The sequence below is a fragment of the Pleurodeles waltl genome, chromosome 6 (genome assembly GCF_031143425.1).
Source record: "Pleurodeles waltl isolate 20211129_DDA chromosome 6, aPleWal1.hap1.20221129, whole genome shotgun sequence".
NCBI classification, from domain to species: domain Eukaryota; kingdom Metazoa; phylum Chordata; class Amphibia; order Caudata; family Salamandridae; genus Pleurodeles; species Pleurodeles waltl.
Genome location: NC_090445.1, coordinates 1,597,854,999 through 1,597,877,444, shown reverse-complemented (window position 1 = coordinate 1,597,877,444; position 22,446 = coordinate 1,597,854,999). Strand labels below are relative to the sequence as shown.

The following is a 22,446-nucleotide window of genomic DNA, read 5'->3' as shown; positions in this document are numbered from 1 at the left end:
GAATGTTTCCCCCCATTTTCTATAGAAGCACAAGCAATTTCAGACAAGAGGCAACCAAAGGGAAGCCATTATTGCCTTCAAAATTCAGGAATCTTCCTCCTGAATCGGGTCTTTTGGCATATAAGCAATAGCCCTCACACAGGAGAGACCTATTGACTTTGCCAATGCTTGTTTCATCTGATGGCCAGGGTATTACTAGATGATCCTATTTTACCATAATACGAATAACAACGGGTAGAGTGCCCCCCCTCCCCCAGTACCCAGGCGCTTTAGATGACTATCGCCCGTATTCTACCATGTCCTAATCTAATTTTCCACCGGATTCCAGTCGCGCGATGGACGGTTGAAACTGTCAGCCAACCTTCCCACCCTCTCCTCCGGTAAAGGCACGTGAGAACTCACAGCAAATCAACACTTCAGAATTCTGTATGCGCACTCAGATTGGTTTGTGTGGTCACAATGCTCCAATCCAAGGTCACATTAGCAGTACCGCCCACAAAGCCCGCCCTGCCTTGCGGAACATTTGAAGGGAAAACATTGATAATATCGTGGAGCACGTTGTTTTGTGACCCGGAAGTACTAAAACTAACTAGTTACATCCGCTAAAAGATCAGTTAAGGGTGGTGATTGATGCAGCTTTCTTGGATGGTCCGTGTAAGTAGCGGACAAGTGGTCGCCGAAAATGGAGACGATGAAATTCATTAATAGAAGAAACTCAATTGTCTACCCTAAATCCATTTGTAGATGTGTTAATCACACTCCGTTTTTTTGTTTTATTATTCATAATCTGTGCATATGTGGTGAGGATTAAATCGTGTTACCGTGTTTTTTAACAACAAGTTCCATTGCGAGGTAGGGCCGCTATCAGTTGTCATACCGGGCAATTATTGTGGCATATTGCTGAACTTGCACCAAAAACAATGCGCAAGTTATGTCTAAGGCAGCAGGGCACCCTGAAGAAAGGTGATAACACATTTCCATCAATCGCCCAGCCACGACTCCTTTTAACACGTCGCTGGAACTGGTGGTTGGAAGTTGACTATATTCTAAATTGAAGCAATTTAGTAAATGCTTGCTCGGTGTACTGACGGCAAATCCCATGTAAAATGAATAACATATAAATTGGTCTCGATGCCCATTATGGGCACGACTGGGTTCATAGTGTAAGTAGATACCAGACACTCACTGGTAACGACTCTGATCTCGCGTGCTACAGTATTTGCTGGGAAGCCACGCTGTGCCGCTTTTCCTATATAAACTGGAATCTCGTTCCCTTTCAGCTGATGACCTAGGCTGTCATTCTGCTTCGGCTGTACCATGACGGGTGTGCTTCAGAATACGGGTCGGTATGCGCCAGCGGTCCTGCGCTCGCTCCAGGGCCTCTTTGCAGTTTACAAACCTCCCGGCGTTCACTGGAAGTTGGTGCGAGATGCTGTGGAAACAAACCTGCTAAAAGGTAATGAGGCGCAAGTTAACTCTGAATGATCGGGATGATGGGAAAATGCTCATCCCGAGTGGGTTGTTTCACAGGCCTACACTTAATGACCAACAAAGCATAATTGTTTGAACATGGTTTCTCTTTGAATTAAGATTTTTTTAAAGGATATTTGCCTTGAGTTTTTTTGCTTGCTTGTGTAAAGCAAAACTTGAAGTGCATTCATCAGCTAGGAAAGAGCTAACTTTGAACACATTACTTCTATCGGCATACCCCTCGGCCGATTATCTCTATTATTTCTTCACCAACACAGCTAGGTCGACGTGATTATTATATTCATATCGCATTACATCAATCTGGCCGTTATCTCAAAACGGATTTTGTGCCCAAATTGTCTAGATCGGAGTTGCCATACTACTCGCCCTGGCAACGTAATGGTGCTTGGACTAATGGTGACAGAGTAAAGATAAGGTGACGAACAACCGTTCTCTGAACTTTCTTAAAATACACAAGCTGCATTTCCGCATACAGTGTCACAACAGTAGGTTTAAAACCAATCAACCAATTCATATTGTAACTGTTTGTAATTAGACAGAAAATGTACCACTCTACTCCTCTGCCCGTGAAATAAGTTGTAACTTGAAGTGCACAGTACTTTCTGCAATTCAGCATGCATGTGTACAATAAAAACGGATCTACTTCTTGAAAAGTAGTACCTGCTCCCAATCTTGCAGGGATCCACACTTCGTATTTCTAGGAAAAAAGACACATTGGAGCTCATCTTGTGTCCAACACGAGCTGTAATTCCAGTATGACTCATAAAATAGGTTGTGCTTTCTTTCTCAGTTTCAAGACTTGGTGATGGTTGTGTCCCCATTTAATATAAACTATTCCTTTCCCTTAGTCATCCAAGATATAAATCAGCAATTAATCACGAACTGTTCTACAGTGCAGTAGGACAATGTTTTGCTTGTCCGTACCTTGTAGACCATGTAATTCAGGGTCTTCTTTCTTGTTCTGTGCTCATGTAACCTTGACATGTTGCAGTACCTTCTCTCAGAGTACACAAGTTCTACTCTGGTTTGGCTTAATCTATAATTTGATAACACCACACATGATATCCAGATTCCTGTATCACTGTTGGACTGGGAAATCCTCTACATGGTATACAGGCGTGTATACTATTTTCCTGAGTGCTTGACTGCATGTGGATAAGGTATCCTGACTTTTTTGTTTTTGGGCCTAGCGTATCTTTAGTCTAGTGTGTGCGCAGAGGCCTAGCGCGGTCTTCGACAGTTCAAGGTCCAGGGCCTGTAATGTGACTTGGAGAGACTCATTGAGCAAACCCTCAAGGCAGGCAGACAGACGAATACTATCCCCATCTTCGGTTTAGCATGTGAGGTAGTTGGTGGTGGCAGTATATATACCATGTTTTGTGATCCTCTGTAGTTAACCATACCTTTTAATGTGTGTTGGTGATCATATGGCCTACTGGCCCCTCTCATGTAAAGTTGTGCTGTTATGTGAAAATACAGAATCTGGCACTGGTTCTTATGTATGTATTTCAGGTACATTGGTAGTATGTGTGTGGCATATTGAGCTGAAGTAAAAGGACTCTCTGTGTGTCTGAGTAATGCAACCAGTGAGATCCATTTTGCCTTGACCCTGGTTTACCATGGCACAAGAGGGAGGCTGAGGATAGCTTTCCAGACAGTGGAAGTGTATTTCGTGCATTCCTGTGGCTGAAGGGTGGAGATCCAGACACCAAAGTGAGGAGGATGAGGGCAGCGCTGCCTTTAGAAGTTTAATGAAGGCTTTGTTAGCAAGGGGCTCCTGATTAGTTCTTCCTCATCACTGCCTACGTCAATACTGCTATTTTATCTATCCTTGATTACAGCTTCAGAGTGGCTTACAACAGCCAGGTGTAAAAACTTCACCCTGCATTGTGTTAATGTTGCAGTGCTGTAGTTTGGAAACAATTCCAGTGTTACCGGCTATGAGAATCACCATTTTACACAGTCTGTGTCTGTAGAGCAGCTTGAAAGGACACTAAAAGGAGAACAACCTCAAACCGGTTCTTAAGTTTGAGAAAGTGGATCCACATCCCATGTATTGGAAATTTGTATAAAAGTTGGTCCAAAACCACTCACGGTTTTCTAGTTCCAAGTTCTTCACGGCCAAGTAAAGGAGATCTACCGAGTTCTGAAAGTACCAGGGATGGTGTGTGCTTAAAAGCCAGTCTACCGGGACATGGGGACATTCCCTGAAGTCCATGCTTTCTACTAGAGTAGCTGATGGTCTGCCTGCACTCTTCAGTTTCCACAAAAACTAATTGTCTGCTTACATTTATACTTCAGCGCAAGGAGGGCTGCATCTCACATTTCTCATCTTCTTTTTTCCTACAGCTAAGCATGGAGTTGGATATTAATGTAGTGGTGTCTGATGGTTGATTGTTGAGTTTTCAGCTTGTACACCCACTCGGCTTCCCTGTCTTGTACACACCACCGCACACCTTTTTGTTGACTATCTTGTATGCAGTTTTTGCAAATTCACATATTTTAAACTAGCATCAGCAAAATCAGTATAATGGATCACTGTAAAATTCTGTATTGGATTTGAAATTCTGCAGCATGGTGAAATGATTTTGTTAACTTTTCAGTTGAGAAAATGTGTTCTTTGCATATGGTAAGCATGATAATTCTGCAACAATTATACATTTCACAACTAAAGCTCTATAACACTGCAACTGCACAAAATCCTACAAATGTTCTTAATTGATAAGGGAGAACCGTCCCAGGACTTCCCAATTTTACACTAGAATGGGCAGGCTTATATAAATGATAAGATGGGGCATATGCAGGGTATTTGGATGAACCAGAGATAGGTTTGGGCAAGGAAACGTGATGGAAGTGCCATGTTTTATATATAATGCTGGTCAAATAGATTGGCTTTAAAAATTACTTCATAGATGTTGTGTGCTGTGGCTTGATGTGTCGATATTTATTAGTGCTCATTTTATATCATAGATGTATACATTTAGGTAACATAACTTATTAGTTTTAACAACAACCTAGAATTAATGTCTGAATGGGGAAAGTGTCTGGAACTGTGCCCCCCAAAAAATCATTGGCTTTCAGTAGTAGATGCTGCTGCTTCTGCAAGGTGAATGTGGATTTCCAAATCTTTGCTCAGCAGCTAACAAAGACAAAATGCTAAGCACAACCAACACATTCATTTTTGTGATTTCCATCACTAAGTGAGAAAACAATCCTTTAATATGGTTTTTCTCCAGACCTGAATTCCCTGAAGCACCCAGCTCCTCGTAAGCAAGTGCGCTTTCTGTTGGGAGGTGGAGAAGGAAGAGAAAGCAGCAGTACAGAGCTAGCACTCACAGCCGCTACGCTCCCGGTCCTCGCAGATCACCCCCTTGGTAGGTGCAACAGTACTCAAACAAACGTATGTTTTTTTATTTTTTAGAACATCTACAAATAGTACCCTTAGGTCCTATCTCTCTCTCTCTCTCTCTCTCTCTCTCTCTATATATATATATATATATATATATATATATATATATATATATATGCACTAGTCCTGTAATCGGCCAAACGTCTTGCAAAAACATGTTATTCTTAATGGATACTTTTAACTGGAGATTCATTACCTTTAGAAAATCCCCAGAGTGGATGCGGAGAATAATTTTGCTATGCTTCTGTACGCGATCAGGTGGATCTGTACAACTCAGCAGTTAGACTGTATCGCCCTTGAACAGAGAGATGCTTGCATACTTCAGTTCCAGTCTTTCCATGCCCTTCAAAGCAGATCCTGAGCTCCGCTTCCACTTTTGTTGGGTTTTCAATGACGTGCAATATCCTTTTAGGCAGTGTCCCAGGAAACATGTCTTCCACAGAAGCAACTGGATTAAAACCATATCAAGACTGCAGGAGGCAGATGTTAGTTACAGACCTGCACAAGTTGTGAGTGCGGTGCCTGGGCTCCTGTCAGAACTCAAAATCGTGCAATAGGTATGCCATCATGTACCGGCAAGTGAGCAGAGAGTGGAGGTTAACCTCTGCATCGTTGATCCCAAGAAGAGGTCACAGTCGATATGCAAGGTCCCCTCCTGTTCTAAGCTTGAGCAGGAGCAAGATTCAGAATGGGGTAATGTGTGCCATTCATGCTACTTCCTCATACCCAATAATGACGGATGCCTTAGGCCTTTCCTGGACTTCTGGCCATAGAAAGCCCTTCTGAGATAAGACACATTGAAAATGCTCCCCCGGTTCACATCCTAATCCAATCTGCTGTAGACCGTGGAGACAGGATCGTTTCCCTTGACTTACAGGATGTGTACCCTCATATACCTATCCTCTAGTCCCACAGGCGATATCTATGATTCACAGTGGGGTTTGAACAATTCCAATTTGCTCTGTTCCCCTTTGGTTGTACCATGACCCCTTTGGTGTTCATGAGTGAAGTCGATGGTCACTGTTTATCTTTGGCGCAGTAAAGTATACAAGCATTCCCTTACTGCTGTGACTGGTTGCTCATGGCAGGCATGCTGCAGTTGGCCGCAGACCATCTAAGGATAAGGTCGAAGCTTTGGATCTCCTTGTTCTCCATCAGCAAAGAGACTGTCCTGGACATGGTGTCACTAAAGGCCTTTACACGGCTGCAGCGAGTCTTGGACATCAAGGATATGATCCCGAAGTTTTAGGCTTTATCATGGGTCTTAAGAAGGATTGTTGTAAGGCTCATTGGATTCGTGGTACACCCTCCTTATCTTAAATATCAGAGAGCACGTGTGCTGTGCAGTGGAACCTCAGATTTGAGTGAACTCAACATAAGGGCTGCCTCTTCAACTTCATCCAGATTTCATAAGAGAAGGTTTAGAGTCTTCTGTGGTGGCAGAGCAAGCACCAGCCTGACCAGCGCATCATACATTACCTTCCCCACCCAGACGTCACAGTGGTGACTGATGCTTAATAGCTAAGTTGAGGGACCACCTAGGGGAAGTGGAGATCAGAGACAACTGGTCTCTGGCACTTTGTGAGATCCACGTTAGTTTTTTGGAACTTCGGGTGATCTGTCTGACCCTGAAAGCCTACCTGCCATCCATCTAAGGGAGGCTAGTGTAGGTGGTCACGGATAGCGTGATCGCACTGTGGCACAACAACAACAACAACAACAACAACAGGCAGAATGGGGTCCTTGATCCTGTGCCAAGAAGCCCTGTACCTCTGGAGATGGCTGGACCTGCAGAAGATCATTCGGGTAGCCAACCATCTACTGGGGTCCCTTAGTCTCAGCACAGACGTTGGCTGCCGGAACATGAATGGCATCTCCACCTGGTGATACACTGAGTGCTCTAGATTCAGTCTGATGCCTTAGGCTACTCTAAAGATGAAGAGTTCATTTAAATAGAGTATCCATCAGGAAGAATGTTACCAAAGGTAATTAATTTGCGCTTTCTGCTGGAGCATATTTGTAATTTTTTTTTCTTTTTTTAAATTGAAGACAAGGTGGGGTGGGCATTTTTGTGTGGCATTTGTTGCTCTGTTAAACTTTTAATGGAAATTCATTTTATATATTTATTTAAATGTAGAGCACAATAAAAGATACTTAAGCACTAGTAACTTCAGAATTAAATATTTAATTTAAATGTATTAAATCATACACAAATTATTTTTATGAAGTTCAAATTGAAAAAAAAAACCCACCTAAAGTAAAATAAATAATTTGTAATTATTCATTAATATTCGAAGTGATGTATAAAAATTATTTATATTTTAATAAAAAATAGTTGCGTTCATTTAAAATCGAAAAAGGTTAAATATTTTAGAATTAAATACATATTTTATTTTTAACATTAAATTATTTATATTTTAAAAAATTTTAAATAATTTAATTTAACATAATTTCCTATGGGTTTTATTTAGGTCCCTGCCTCTATTATTTTCGATGGAGGGCATACAGTACTAGGGGTTGACCATGTGTGATACTGGACTTCCAGCTCTGAGCTAAAGTAATTTACCATTGTTTTGGGTCACTTTGTTGCTCTGGTAACTGTAAACGTATAGTTTAAAAGCAGTGGGCTTTGTGGGTGGGTGCATGTCATTCCTACCACCCCCCTCCCCCCCCGAGCCCTCTGTAAACCTCTCCTTATTCATTCATAACCCCCTCCCATTTAGTAGTAAGTATGCCTTTTTTACAGTCACTTCCACGGTTCCTCGCACATTTTACTGCTAAGAAGTAAAGGTGTGTGTGAGGTTCTCCCCATAGAAAAGATAGGAGAGGTGGAGATTTACAGTTGTAGCTTTGTGAATAACATTTTGTAGCACTACTTAAGTACTGCAAAATGCAATATGTGAACAGGCCCAAGATTTTGTGCAATATCTAACCTTCAATAGCAACTCCTTTACCATGACAATAGAAAAACCTAATCTGAAACATGTATCTCTGAAACACAGCCCTCTTTATTCCCGATTTTTAACTTCGAGGCCTATTTCAGTTTTCTGCTGCTTAACATCTTTCAGACGTTAATTGAACTATCCAGCAAAATTCTGCAGTCCTCCAATAATCTTTTTCCCTTTATCCGTACGAATGTTTTTGAGGGTATATTGCATCAGCAAAAAAAAACAGTAAAGGTTCTGCAGCAAAAATATACTCTCATTGCTGTTTCACCTTTAAGCATCTTTATTTGATTGAAGTGTGTCTCAATAAACTCACCCCTAAACATATAATTTAAAAATAAGGCTGGGTAAATCTGGGTTGAATAATCCAAACATCTGTGTCTGCAACACAATTCTGATATTTATTATCACATAAAGTTTTAAAATTGCAATTTTATGGCAAGACCCAAGGCTCTTATTATGTACAAGTTCTTAATCCTTGTACAACCAAATTCGCTATATTCGGAATAGATTTAAGATACAAAGGTGCAAACGTAACATTCGAGAAGTCTGCTGAATTCAGTATATCATTCAACCATCCACCAAAGGCAGAAGCTTTTAAAGCGATTGCATCAAACACAGAATGAGCTCCAAACACAACATCAGTCACTGCACCTGTGATCCATCTTCAAATAGTTGCTGATTTGAATGGTTTAAATGGCTTCACATGCAAAATAAAAAGTCGACTTATTCCACGAGGTCTAATTTCCTTGGTTTGTAACTCCTACTCCTTCATGCATATTATCACACAAAACTAGCTGGTTGTGAAACACCAGGTATTCTATTATTCTTCAAAGTGCTCTAGTTATTTTTATTATAAAGACAGCCTTCTCTGCCAGTAGAAGTAAGTCACACCCAATGCCATTATGTCTGACACAGTTTTGACAAAATCAAAGCCTACAATAGTAACAGCTTGTAGTTAAGCTGTTTCAAAGTTGAGTATCTATTATCCAACCATTCTTTCATGAAAAGTGGAACTACTTGAGCATCCTAAAAAACTGAATACTTTGCAAATACTTTTCATTAGTTAACTCACTGAAGAACTTCTCCTTATTGAAACACTATCTAACAGCTTATGCCTACCTGCATTTGCCAACCTGTAAGAATTCATAATGCATTGTCGTAAACCCTTTCTAAGAAGCACTGTTACATTTTTTTATATCAACTAAAGAAACTCCGACAGGATCAAAACCCAGTTTCAAACACCAACTATCCCAAGTCTGCCAAGCTGATTTGTATCTCTTCCTAGTGCTTGGTGTCCCAGCCTCCCCTATCAGTTCCAAAGCTTCTTTTGAAAGTTCTCTGACTTTCCAGGTACCCCATACAACTCTCCAAGCCATCAGCTGTAACTGCCTGTTGAGAATCAGCTTGTCTGAATTTTCTTCTGTATCTCTAAAAAGAGCTGAATATTTGTGGATCGCAAGCTGTACCTTCACACACATCTCCATCAGATAAGGCTATCATGCTTGAGTGGGACACCAACGGATAACCAACAACATATGAACTCAGTCTCTCATCATCTGCAATAAGACTCATGCAGTGACTGAAATGGATTTGAAAGCGTCTACCGCTTCCGCCTCTGGATCTGGATCTGGTCACCAGCTGAAAAACCTTTGCTAGATTGGCTTTCACTATCTAGTAGTGTGGGATCATAGGGAAACAACTGTAACATTCCTTTTTCTATGCATTTTCAGTTTGTGGGTTCATGCCAAAGACTTCTTCTTTAGGTATTGTGAATGCTACTTAAATGGTGTATGCACCACACCCAAATACCTATGACATGGTAAATGTATAGATGTCAGAGTTGGCCAATTAAGTGATCTCAAAAAGTTGAATGGGTTACCACTTGACTTCATCCTAACTCCTTTTGCTACAAGACTCTTATTTTAACACCTTAAGCTCTTCTCCCAAATAAATTTCTTACTAAGCCAAGGTAATAGATTTGTTGTGGATCATTATGTTCGAGGTATGTGTGGCTGTAGATACACATGCTGCGCACACTCCTGCCATCTAGTGTTGGGCATGGATGTGTGCAAGTTGTCTTTCTTTGAAGTCTTTTGAGTCAATAGGTAGTGACTCTTCTTTTTGGTTTTTTTTATTTTTATTTTTTTTACAAATATTTTTTTATTGGCATTGCAAGGTATACAGTCATCGTTCCACAGAGATGAAAGTCGTACATAATCAACACCAATAACGTTGCATAATGTCTGCTCATTCTACCTCCCTCGTGCTGGCATGACAACCGCCGTCATATGTAAGTCTACAAACCTTCGTCATAAAATGAATTGCCACTTATCGATATTATAAACCAGAACATGTTTATAAGATAATAAAGGACCGACTCTGCCTCTTGGTGATAATGCGCATGGACATCGACTCAGTTGTTAGATTGCTTTCTTTCCGCCGTTGGGTTCGGACGTGTGCTCCAGTTCGACACTGTTTTGGTGCTTTTCTTAGTTCACACTGTACCTTCTCTCCATCGGTATTGTACTTCGATCATGTTTCTCTGTTTTCCTTTGCAGGTTGACATTCAAATACTTAGATCGAGCTGGGTCCATATCGACCGTGACCCCACATGGTCCTCGCCCGTCGGGGACTAGTCCTGTGTCCGGCACCTCTCCCCACCATGGCTCGATGGTGATAGAACGGATACCTTTTCGCTATTGTCCTCACGGCCATGAGAAAATACAGTCGGACTGATCTAAGCAGGTCTGTAATTTGTGTCTGTCACCAGAACACAGTGAGGCTGACTGCGACACCTGCTGCTCCTTTTGCTCCAAAAAGAGACTTTGTGGCTGTCACGTTCGTGGACTTTAGATATTGCATATGAGTGTAGAAGATGTACCATACCTTTTCGGTCCCAGCGATGTCACGAGGGGGAACAACATCCACAGCCATCGGCTGCAGATGAAGAAGCTTTCTCCCTTGAAGGCAGCTGTGGCTCCGACCTGGAGATGACCTGGTGATTGAGGACCTCCCACCTGCTCAGCTATTTGTATAGCACCCCCTCCTCCTCAACACTATTCTGAGCAGCCTTCGTCCAAGAAGAAAGCAGTCCTTTTGGAACATCAGAGACAGGCTTTTGGACACCCACTGCCTTCAGGCCATGGTTGGCACTGAATAACTGCTTTGGACAGCCCACCCAGCTCTTGCTCAGCTCCAAAGAAGCCTTCCAGACCGAGCGATTTGGCACCGATCAAACCCTCACCGACCCTCAGCATCAACTTCATCCACCTTGGAACTGATCGGAACATCTGTACCGAAAAAGAAGGCAACTTCGGCGTTGACCTCCAAGTCGGACACCGGCACAGTCCAGTTCGTCCTCCATAAGCTGCAAGAACAGCTTGATTCAAAGCAGAAACAACTGATCACCCACCCACACATGTGCCGCATCACTGCCCACCCTTGGGCCCTGTTATTACATCCTCGAAACAGAAGATATTCTTCCAGGAGGCCTTGGACGCTCCAGTTCCTGCAAAACTGAGCAAGAATGCAAGAAGGCTACCAGCCCGTATCCCATCCACCACCATCTCCCCCCCCCCCCCACCCCCCCATTCCTCTACCTATGCCTTCACCCTCCTCACTTCCTTCTCCAGGGGACCCCCTTGACACTACACCTGTGGGGCCTCCACATTCTGACACAGGTGGGCGAGATGGGAAGTGAACACATTTGATATTCCTCCAGAGGTTGACCCAAGGGACTCCTATGATATAGACCCACCAGGAGACACAAACTCTGACCTTTACTCTGCCAGCCCTTCCACTCCTAATGACTCCATCCTTCAAAGAACTTATTAGTAGAGCCATGCCTTCCATACGATGGAACTTCACCGGGAGGCCTTTGAAGAGGACTTTCTTTTTTAAACTTTCTTCCACTCGCTTCTCCACCCAGTATCTCCTAATGCTAAAGGAAATGCTTTTATTACACCCCTGGCATTTATAAACATCCCGCCAGGGCTAGGGTTATAACACCACAGGTGGATACAAAACATAGGTCCTCCCTATCTGACCCAATATATATTCCTGGTTTGCTCTGACCCAACTCACTAGTGATTACCACTGCCCTTAAATGAGCTAACCCCAGGCCAGCAGAGATGCCCTGCCGCCAGATAAAGAAAGCAAATGTATAGATGCAGCAGGGAAAAGTATGGCAGTGCAGTCAGCCAGCCATTGGTGTGTGGCAAGTTCCATGGGCCTTCTTGCAAGATACCATTCTCGTTGGGATGAAATAGAGGAGCTTCTCCAATGCCTCCCTGAGGAGCATAGAAAAAGTGGTCAGGACATAGTGTCAGAGGGCAAGCTCATTTCCAGTACTTCTGTTTGCTGCACCCTAAACTCATCCACTACCTGTGCGAAAGGGGTAAATATTGAGATTCTCCTCCGCATATATGCAATGTTCAGTGTCTTTGGCTTTACGCCAGAAGTTCAACAAAATCTGCTGATCATGCCCTTTAAATGTGGGCTACCTTTTGGTCCACAGATGGGCCAAACTTTAAAACAAAATAAAAAAAAGAAATGGAGACCGCAAAAGCAGTAGGAGCACTTCAAACACCATCTCCCCGTAGCACCTTTTGCCACACTTCTTACTGTGGTGGTTCAAGGACCACCACCTCTGAATCTTCCAGCTCACCCAGGACCAGCAATCCTCTCCCAGGGGTTACTTTAGAGGGTCCTATAGGGGTAACATTTGCAGAGGAAGAGACAAGGGTGGTTCCCCAAAAGGTTTCTTTCCCACATGGCAAACAGATACCTTAGACAAGTGGGTGTTGGATATTATCCAACATACTTATTGTCTGGAGCTCACTTCCACACCTCCCACCATTCCACCTCACAAACACAGACTATAAGCATAACATCAAACACTACTCAAAGAGGAGGTCAAAGCCATTCTACTCCAAGGAGCAATAGAACCTGTCCACAACCATGGGCAAGGTACAGGTGTGTACTCACTATATTTCCTTATACTAAAAAAAAAGACGGGTCCCTCAGGTCCATTCTGGACCTCAGGCCACTACACAAATATATTCTATCTGAACTTTTTCACATGGTAACCCTTCAGGATGTCATCCAGCTTCTCCAGCAAGTCAACTTTATGGCTGCTCTAGGCCTAAAGGATGCCTATTTCCACATCCCAGTACTCATCGCCGACATCTCAGATTTGTGGTTGGTGGAAAGCACTACCAGCTCAAAGTCCTCCCGTTTGGGGTCACTACTGCAACTTGGGTGTGCACCAAGTGCCTTGCGGTGGTGGCTGCTCACCTCCGTTGACAGGGGCCCTTGTTTTCCTATATCTGGATGATTGGCTTATCAAAGCTGCTACCCGTCAGTGCCACAGCCAGATCACAATAGATGTGCTTCATTGCTTAGGGTTTACCATCCATGCACCAAACCCAACCTTTAACCCCTACAGATCCAGCCTTACCTAGGGGATATTCTCAACACGGAGGTAGGCTTAGCCTACCCCAATTCTACAAGGATCCAGTCCTTTCAAGCACTGATTCCCTTGTTCTAACCAGATCAACAATTCAGTCAGTACTGCCATGCACCTCTTAGACATGATGAACCATAGTACCTCTGGACTTCACATGGTGTCGTTGCAGGAACGTTTAGCACAACAGTGGTCTCAGACAGAGGGTCATTAGGGCTTTCTAGTGTTGATTGGCTGCCGCAGTCATCACTCTGTAGTTGTGGAACACCAACAACCTGTTGCAGGGGTGGCATTTCCTTAACCATGTCCTCCAGACCATTGTTACAACAGAAGCCTCACTCACGGGATGGGGGCGCTTGCTTACAGGATCTGACTGTGCAGGGTCAGTGGGAGACCAAATACCAGGGTATCCACATCAACTACCCAGAGCTTCTAGCTGTCCACCTAGCTTTGAAAGCTTTCCTTCCTCACCTGATAGGCAAGGTTATCCTTATCTTTTGACAATATGACGGCCATGTATTACTTTCCAGAACAAGTAGCAACATGCTCCTCATAGCTATCTCGGTTATCTCAGACCATTTGGTGTTGGGCTCTCTGCAACAAAATTAAGTTGTTAGTGGAATACCTTCCGGGGTGGACAATGATTATCCCGAGATCCTTAGCAGGATGCGGTAACAAGTCCACGAGTTGGAACTCTAATGTCACAAATGGGGGTTCCCTCAGATAGATCTGTTTACAACCTCAGACAATGCCAAATGCCCATACTTCACCTCCAGGTTCCCACATCCACAGTCCAGCGGCAATGCACAGTGGATGACTTGGTCAGGGATATTTGAATACTCTTTTCCTCCTCTCCCCCTTCATCCATTTGTGGTTTGGAGATTTCGGCAGACCTCCCTCATGCTTATCCTGGTAGCTCCCGCATGGGCTCACCAGCCATGGTTCACAACTCAGCTTGCGCTCGCTCTGGTTCCGCACGAGAGGCTCCCCAACAGGCCTAACCTTCTCACACTGAACCATGGCGAAATCAGGCACCCAGACCTGAGGTCCCACAACCTTGCAATGTGGCTTCTGAGGTTATAGAATTTGTATGCCTTAATCTTACACCTGTGTGCATGAGCTTTCTCAAGGAAGCCTGCAGACCCACCACCAATGCCTGTTATATGGTCAAATGGAAGAGATTTGTCTGCTACTGTCACTCAAAACAAATTGACCCTTTCAAAGCTATGGTACAAAACATTGTATTTTACTTCCTACGCGTACATATTTCTGGGCTTGCCTTTACCTCCTTACGCATATCTCTAACCACAGTGGCTGCCTATCTTCAGAATAGACAATATCTCTCTCTCTCTCTCTCTCTTCAGGATAAACAGTCATTAAAGCCTTCATGGAAGGTCTCAAAAGAGTGATAACTTCTCAGGTTCCACAGGCACCCTCATGGAATCTTAATATTGTACACACATGACCAATGGGCCCACCATTTGAGCTTCTTCACATTTGCTCTCTTCTATTCCTCTCTTGGAAGGTGGCATTTTTAATTGCTATTACCTCACTTAGGCATGTCAGTGAGCTTCAAGCATTAACCTGAGAAGAATCTTTCTTCCAAATACATAGGGACAGGGTTGTCCTCCGCACCAACCCCAAATTTCTCCCTAAGGTAGTGCCTCAATTTAATCTTAATCAGTCAGTCTACCTACCTTTTTTTCCCACAAACAGACTCCCTTGCGGAACGGGTTCTCCATACTTTGGATGTAAAGCAAGTCCTCGTGCACTACATTGAAAGGACTAGAACTTATAAAAAGATTTAACTTTTTTGTTGCTTTCTTCCAGCCCCATAAAGGGAAGCTATATCCAAGTCAGGCGTGCCTGATAGATAGGTAAATGCGATCAGACATGTTATGCTAAAGCCAAAAGGATTCTACTCTCTTCTCATAGAGCACGCTCTACTAAAAAAAGAAAGGATCCTCTGGCCTTCCTAGGGAAGATCCCAAGGGCTGATATATGCAAAGCAGCTACCTGGTCCACACTACACACTTTCCCAAAACACTACTGTGTGGATGTTCTAGCCTGCCAACATGCTAATGTTGATCAGGAGGTTCTTTGGACACTTTTCCAAACAACTTCAACACCCACTGTCTAGCCACCGCTTTTGGGGAGGACTACTTTACAGGTTATGCACAGCATGAATATCTACAGCCATACTTGCCTCAAATGGAAAATGTTACTTACCCTGTAAGCTTCTGTTCGTGGCTTGTAGTGCTATAGATTCATATGCACCCACCCTCCTCCCTGGGTGCCTGTGACCGTTGTTGTATCTCTTATGGTCTCATTTCCTCTTATGTATGAACACCTCATTCCACACTACATCATCACCCATAGGAAAACAATCTAACAATGGAGTCGATGCCGATGCGCATTTTCACCAAGAAGTGGAGTCACCCTACCTTGTGACTCAAAAGACTTCTTCGAAGAAAAACAAGTAGTACACTTTCAGGCCCAACACTAGATGGCAGGAGTATGCACAGAATGTGAATCTAAAGCACTTCGTGCCATGAACAGATGCTTACAAGGTAAGTGATATTTTATTTTCTTACTGTTCTTCAGTCATTTATCTTTACAAGTAAAATGTGCTACAGGAGAAGTGCTTTTATACAATGACATGGATTGTGATCTCTGCCTGAAGGCAATGCCTCCCCTCCGGTTGGAGGCCGCTGTTGGATTCTCCTGGATACACAGATTGTTTTTTGTTGTTGTGTGTTTTTTTTTCTTTTTTTTTTTCTAATTATTAAAAGCAGTCTATCTTCATGAGTTTTTTGGTGGATTAGTGGCCAATTATTTTGACTTGTGAGTAACCATCAGTAGACCAGCAAAGCTTGGAAAGAAGCCAGTGCTCTCCATGCTGATTCAGTGATCTACCCTGAGCCCTGGGAAATCAGGGTCTTTATATTGCTTAAGTAGGTTTCTATTTAGAAAATACTCCCATGAGTATCTACCTGTAAATGATTGTGGTTCCTGCTTGATAAGATCCTAGCTGTTTGATTCTGTAAAATGCTTAAGGGCCTGACGTTCAGTGAGACAATCCTCTACCTCACCTCCTACAACTTAACCTGCCCCCCTACATACCTTCCTCACACTAATGTGCCAGTATTCTCATCCCCTTCCACCATATCCAGCTATAGAATCAAAAGTCTCTGGTGCAGTAGCAGTGTGCCACCCAGCTCCTCCTTTTGTGATTCTGACCAAATCTAGTGGTGTCCATGTGCAGGAGACTTGTGCCACAAGTACCCTGTTGGGTGCTGTTCCTGTTTTAGTCTTCCACTCACCAACGGTGTCAGAGTATTTTGGGATATAGGGCTGCCCTCAAAGCAATACTCCTTTTATCACGAGTCACTTCAGTTTCCATGATCAGGCTGAGCTGCGAAAATCAGTGGCAGCTGATTAATAATCTTAAGTTACTTGCCTTTGTTACCTGCTTCACTGTAGGGATATTGCCTACCCACTACTGAGAGCAGTTCCAGATTTCCCCCCCATGAATGGGCCCTTTGATTTTTCCTGATTGCATGTGAGTGTTGCTTGGGTACATTGAGAGATGTGTAACCTTGTTGGTGTCCCTCTGTACTCGCGTAGCATCTACAATTCTAGGGTGCTCCAAATAACCTATTGATAGTTTAAGCTCATTTATTTCCCCTTTCTCATCCTGCCCCACTTGTACTTCTTCCACCCCTCCGCCCCCCCCCCCCAATCTTCAAATGAGTGTAAACCCATCTGTCAATGTCTGTGTTAAAATCATATAAACTTGAATGAAGCAGGGAGGGCTATGTTTTCACCTTGCCTGGACTAAGCCAGTTCAAGCACCACAGTAGTGGCTTGAGAAGAACCCTCTCCTTAACAGATAAACCCAGGCTCATGACCAAAGCTCCACGTCTTCACAAATAGATGTCTGTCTACCATCCACATCTTGGGTCCTGCTCTGATTACTGCCTAAGTCCAGCTATTTAATTATGTAGACCACTTCTGTTCATAAGTCTTCTTTCCACATTGAATGATATTTGGATTTATCATTAGTGAACTGTGCAAAATGAACCTCTGTAAAATGCTCTCTATTTCTAGCTGCTTGTTAGCATCTCCCTCTCAAGATCCAAAGCCCTGACACAGAACAGCAAGGATATGGTGTTTAGTGCCTATTTTGACATTTACACTTAATCCCATTGTTGCACCTTACAGTAAAAGGGCCGAACTACACACAGTTGAAAGTGGGAGCAGGACACAGACTGGATGTCAAATCCTCAGGGGTCTTTGGTAAGATGTACAACTTTTTTCTACCCTACGGCTTGCCCGTTGCTTATGTTTCTCTCTTGTGGACCCACTGTTTGTTCGTCTTTGTTTTCTTGGTAAATCTGTTGTTTTTTCCTGTATTTGACTCTTCTAATGTGGGTATCTGTTCTCGAACAAAATATTTGATTTGTGCGTGTGTGTATGTGTAAGTGAGAGAAGGAGAGATGCATGGTGGGTCACAGAGTAATTGCACTGTATATTTATGTATGAATTTCCCATATTTGCTTTTTCTTTCAGTTCTTGGGTTGGGCTATGGTACCAAGCTGCTGACCAACATGTATAACGCTAATTTTACCAAGGTACAGCGTGTTTTAACATTGCACATATTTGTGTCTGGTTTGATTGGAATACTTCACTTTCGTACATGATTGTCAAATATATGATACTCTGGGACACACCTGGTCGGTTTATTGTGGTTCTATAGCTTTGTCAAGTCACCTACTTAGCTTTAACCCACTGCTCTTGACTACACTCAGAATGTGCTGGGCAAAGTCGATACCTACTTTTCTGATTTATACTATTTTGTTTATTAAGGATTATACAGTTTGTGGTTTATTTGGCAAAGCAACAGATGACTTTTCTGATACCGGACGCCTTGTGGAAAAGACCACCTATGGTAAGTTCTTCATTTTATTACCAGGTTACACATGTTCACTCTAGTATCTCAAGCTCCCTTCTTGTCTTTTGCCAATAGTTAATCATTCTTGATAGAGGAGCAGACCCCTCTCTAAAGGACCTCTTTAGGCTGCAGACACTAGTTCAATGCCAGAATCACATGGTTGTATAAAGGTGAGGGCCCAAGACAGCGGTTGCAATCGGAACTACTATGTCAGAAAACCTGAGAGACTTGGGGGTTGATATGTAGGAATTTGTGGTCTCACTCAAACTATTTTGCATGTGTGCTCCATTATTTTGCATTATACCATACCTCACTCTGGTAGCTTCAATCCACTGTAATGTGCTGCAGTAATCAGTACTTGCTTAGAATTTTCAGTACTCTATGCTAACTTTTCAGTTAATATCACTGGCCATAAAAAATATGTGTTCTTGTTAGAAAACCAAGGTGCAGATCTCTGCATATACGAGATCTGGATAGTATTCTGTCTTTTGTAAAATCCCTGAAGGAAAGCACACATGAGGGTGAGGATTCTGAAGGGTAAAGTGGCAAATTGAAATGGACAAAACTGCTGGAAAGAAAGTGACCCATGCCACAGCAAATGATCTAGATACAGTCTTGTAGATAAAATCTTATTCCATATATTCTGCCCTTGAATGCAAGACTTTCTTGCCGCAGCCATTGGCACGTTTGTATTTCTATGGAAGAAGTCCAAAACTGAACACACAAGCGCTCACTTTTTATGTGGACATCTTGCAAAGGACCCCCAGACTCACCAACGAGCACAGCCTGTTCCGCTTCAAAGGATAGTTCCATTTAATAGTATTTCTGTACACCACCACAGTTAAAATTAACAAACTTGAGTGATGTACAGAAAAACCTTTAAACAGCAATGTAATGTGAAGCTGAACTGACCATACCTGTCTGCTCATAAGGGGGTCTGTACAAGGTGCTGACAAAAAGAGTCCTTTTGAATTCGCATTTGTTGGCCGTTCTGCTTCATGACTTGAACTTATTGAGTGGAATCCAAACTTGCAGCTAGTTTGGGAGGCACAGAACATAGGAAACTTGTTCTGTGGCAGCAAGAATGACAATGACTCAATGTTTTCCGCAGATAAAACGAGGTATGGCAGTGCTTCATCTCTTGGGTGAATAGAGATGTCGTGAGGCCAAATTCTTTCAGTACTATGGCTCCCATTTGTAACAATTATGAATGTACTATATTTTGATGTGAGGGTGCACCATGGTTTTGCTGTGTTTAGTTACATCTGTTAAATCCCCTTTCCCAGTTCCACCTGTCCTCCTCAAAAGAAGCAGGAAGTTAAACTTATACATTATTCTCGGGCCACGAATACAGTTTGTTTAGATTAACCTGTCAAGATAGCAAATATGTATTTGCATTTTAGCAGTTTCACCATACTGCACAACAGATGTGCATTGAACATAAAGTGATAGTTTATAGTTTGCAATTTCAAAGAGAAATGAACCTTATTTTCAGGTATGGCCCTCTAAGAAATGAATTGCATCATCTCTGTCTCCAACCTGACACATAAATATTTAGTTGTGGCTTGATGGAACAGCTGTCATCATCTTATGTACTCACCAGAAAAACAGCTTTAAGAAGCAGTGCTGGGATGGAGGCTAAGACTCCACCCACATACTCATTTTCCTTTCTACAAGCTTTTGACGGGGCAGAAGGTGTTTTCTTCTTTGAGAAAACGTCTGCTCAGTGGAGTTGGCCTAAGTTCATGGTGCCAATCCAGTGATAAAGGCTAACGTCCTGGTTGGTACATTGGGAAACGTTATGTCGAATGCCAGAGGGCTGAAGTGCATATTTGACAGTGCTTTAGTTGTAATCTGTTGATTGCAGTCTTGCTGGTCTAGTTCTTGTTAAATAGGTCTTGTTCCCAACAGGGAGTAGGGAACCAGTCCAGTGGAGGATGAAACTAGGGCCACTACTGAAATGCAAGTCCTGACTGGGACTGATTCCCTGCAACAGATGATTGCCAGTGTTAGATGTTTGTAACCTGCTCTGCTGAGGGAAATGCAATGATTAGATGCGTACCTACGATTGCACATTAGAACTTAAATTAGTTCTTGTTGTAGGACAGATAGAGGACTTTTGAACATCCAGTGATGAGAGGTTGATGACAATTGCAGTGAAAGCATAAGCCTTGTCTTCAGGAGAAGCCTTCATTAGTCAGTTGTCCAAGTACGGCAGACTTGCAGACCCTTCCTCAGTGGTAAGGCTGCGTAAGGGGCTAAGCACTTCATGAGTATCAGTGGTGAGAGGGGTGGGGGCAGATCTGAGGCCAAAAAGGAGCACTTTGACCTTATAATGATGCCTTGCCATGAAGAATTGTAGCTTTCGTCTGTGGTTTGTCTTTTGTTGTAGATCGATGGATAGCAATTCCACTTCCTGTAGCAACTTTAGGCCCTCTTGCACGGTGACCCTCCTGAAAGGACTCATTCTTCAGAAACCTTTTGAATTCTTGAAGGTCCGGGATAGGTATACAGTTTTTTTCCTAACTAGGAAAAACCTGATGAAGAAACCCAGATTTCCTTGCAACTGTGATTTTGAAGATGCAGATAGTGCAGTCTTTCCAGGAACTCGAAGGTAGCCCACAGTCAGCCCTCTGGAGTAACTAGCAATCATTGATCATTTTTACCCATTTGGAAGCAAAGCAGGCAGTTATCCCCCATATGACCAGTTGTTGGGAGGTGGTTTATTACTAGGTGCAGTTAAGTACCTACAACCAGTAATAACACCACAGTATGGCTAAGTCAAGCCTCAGTAAATTAATCCTTGCTCAACCCTTGGTAGCTTGGCTGATGAGCAGGTGTGTAAAGTATTTAATATCACTAAAACAGTAAGTAATACACAACACATAATAAGAATCCAACACCAATTTGGAAAACATAGATAATATTTTTATCTTTAAAATGACACCAAAACGATGAAAATACAATGTAGGGCGCCAGAGATATGAATTTTAAAAGATTAAATGCAAAAATGTTCTCCCTTGCGCCAAAAAGCGAAAGTGCCAACTGTGGCTATCTGGTCACGCTGGACTGGGACCAAGTCAAAGTTTTAGGCCCACCGCGGTGGAGCACAGGTTGGATACAATGAGAGGTTGGGACGTGTCAAGTTTTTACCTTTGCGCTTAGTCACTTTTTTGGAGCTTTTTCCCTCAACATCGAGCGATCATTCTTGGAAATCTGGCAATCAGTTCAGTGATGGCTTGCTTCAGTGCAATGCCTTGGTGAGTCCTGAAAGTCGCTATCTTCGTCATCAACACCGAAGAGCTCCGGAGCAGAGTCCCAGTTCGATGTTGCTGGATTGACTCTTGCCGTCGAGGTCAGAGATCTTATGATGCTTTTTTTCGAAAGTTGTCCAAATGTTCTCAAACTTCCTGATCTTCTTCCAGAAGGTCTCCTTTGGGTTTTTGAGGGTCCACAACACCAGCCAAGGGTCCAGAAGCTCTTAGGTGCCTCTTGGAGGCTTGGGACTACATTTCCAACAATACACCTGGTCAAATTCTTTAAAGCAGAGGTGAGCTGGTCAGCTGGGCTTTTCCTTGCAGGAGTTGACACATGTGACTCCTGGTAGCTCTTTCCTACCTGGTTCTTTCAGGAACTCCACTCCTTAGTCTTGGAAGCAAGGCAAAGGCCTCTTTTATTAATCCCATGGTGTGCAGCAGGTACAGTCCTTGTGAGTGCAGTCTTCTCTTGGTACCGACCAGGGGTTCAGCAGGGCAGCCCTTCTTAAGATTTCTTCCATCAGTGATCTGAGGTGCTGTGCAGCTCTCTCATATTTATTGCAGGTTTCTGGGCTGGCAAGATGAGAGCACCTCTAACCAATGGGGTTCACACTGCCACCATCTGTGATGGCCAAATCCTTGGAAGTGTTGCATATTTTTGTCCTTGAATTTCTCATCTCCACAAAAAAATCTAAATGAAGACAATCTCTCCTGGTAGTTCAGGTCTGGCTACTCCAGCCCACAGGTGTGGCTAACTTTTCCCTACACATCTCTTCCAGCCCCTCTCCTAATCTAATTAGAAAGGCTCCCATCTGGCTATGGACATAGGAAATAGAGATGGGCCTGGTTCCTGTACTCTGTCTCTCTCTCTCTCTTTGGAGACGAGTTTGGCCTCCCAGCCCCCTTCTTGCCTTGGCATCTTT

General features: G+C 43.1%; 1 protein-coding gene across 3 annotated transcripts in view; it reads left to right on the top strand.

Moving 5' to 3' along the window:
* Window positions 1-523: 523 nt before the first annotated feature.
* Window positions 524-22,446, top strand: part of TRUB2 (TruB pseudouridine synthase family member 2) — a 91,688-nt gene continuing 69,765 nt past the window's right edge. The window contains exons 1-6 of one of the 3 annotated variants that reach the window (XM_069241440.1): window positions 524-654; window positions 1,281-1,456; window positions 4,728-4,865; window positions 17,537-17,611; window positions 17,885-17,946; window positions 18,182-18,263. In XM_069241440.1, coding sequence (XP_069097541.1) covers window positions 1,318-1,456; window positions 4,728-4,865; window positions 17,537-17,611; window positions 17,885-17,946; window positions 18,182-18,263 — 496 coding nt within the window. In that variant the 5' untranslated portion in view covers window positions 524-654; window positions 1,281-1,317. Of the gene's footprint in view, window positions 655-1,116; window positions 1,164-1,280; window positions 1,457-4,727; window positions 4,866-17,536; window positions 17,612-17,884; window positions 17,947-18,181; window positions 18,264-22,446 lie in introns of those variants that run through there. The other 2 variants (XM_069241441.1, XM_069241442.1) reach the window with 2 other exon arrangements.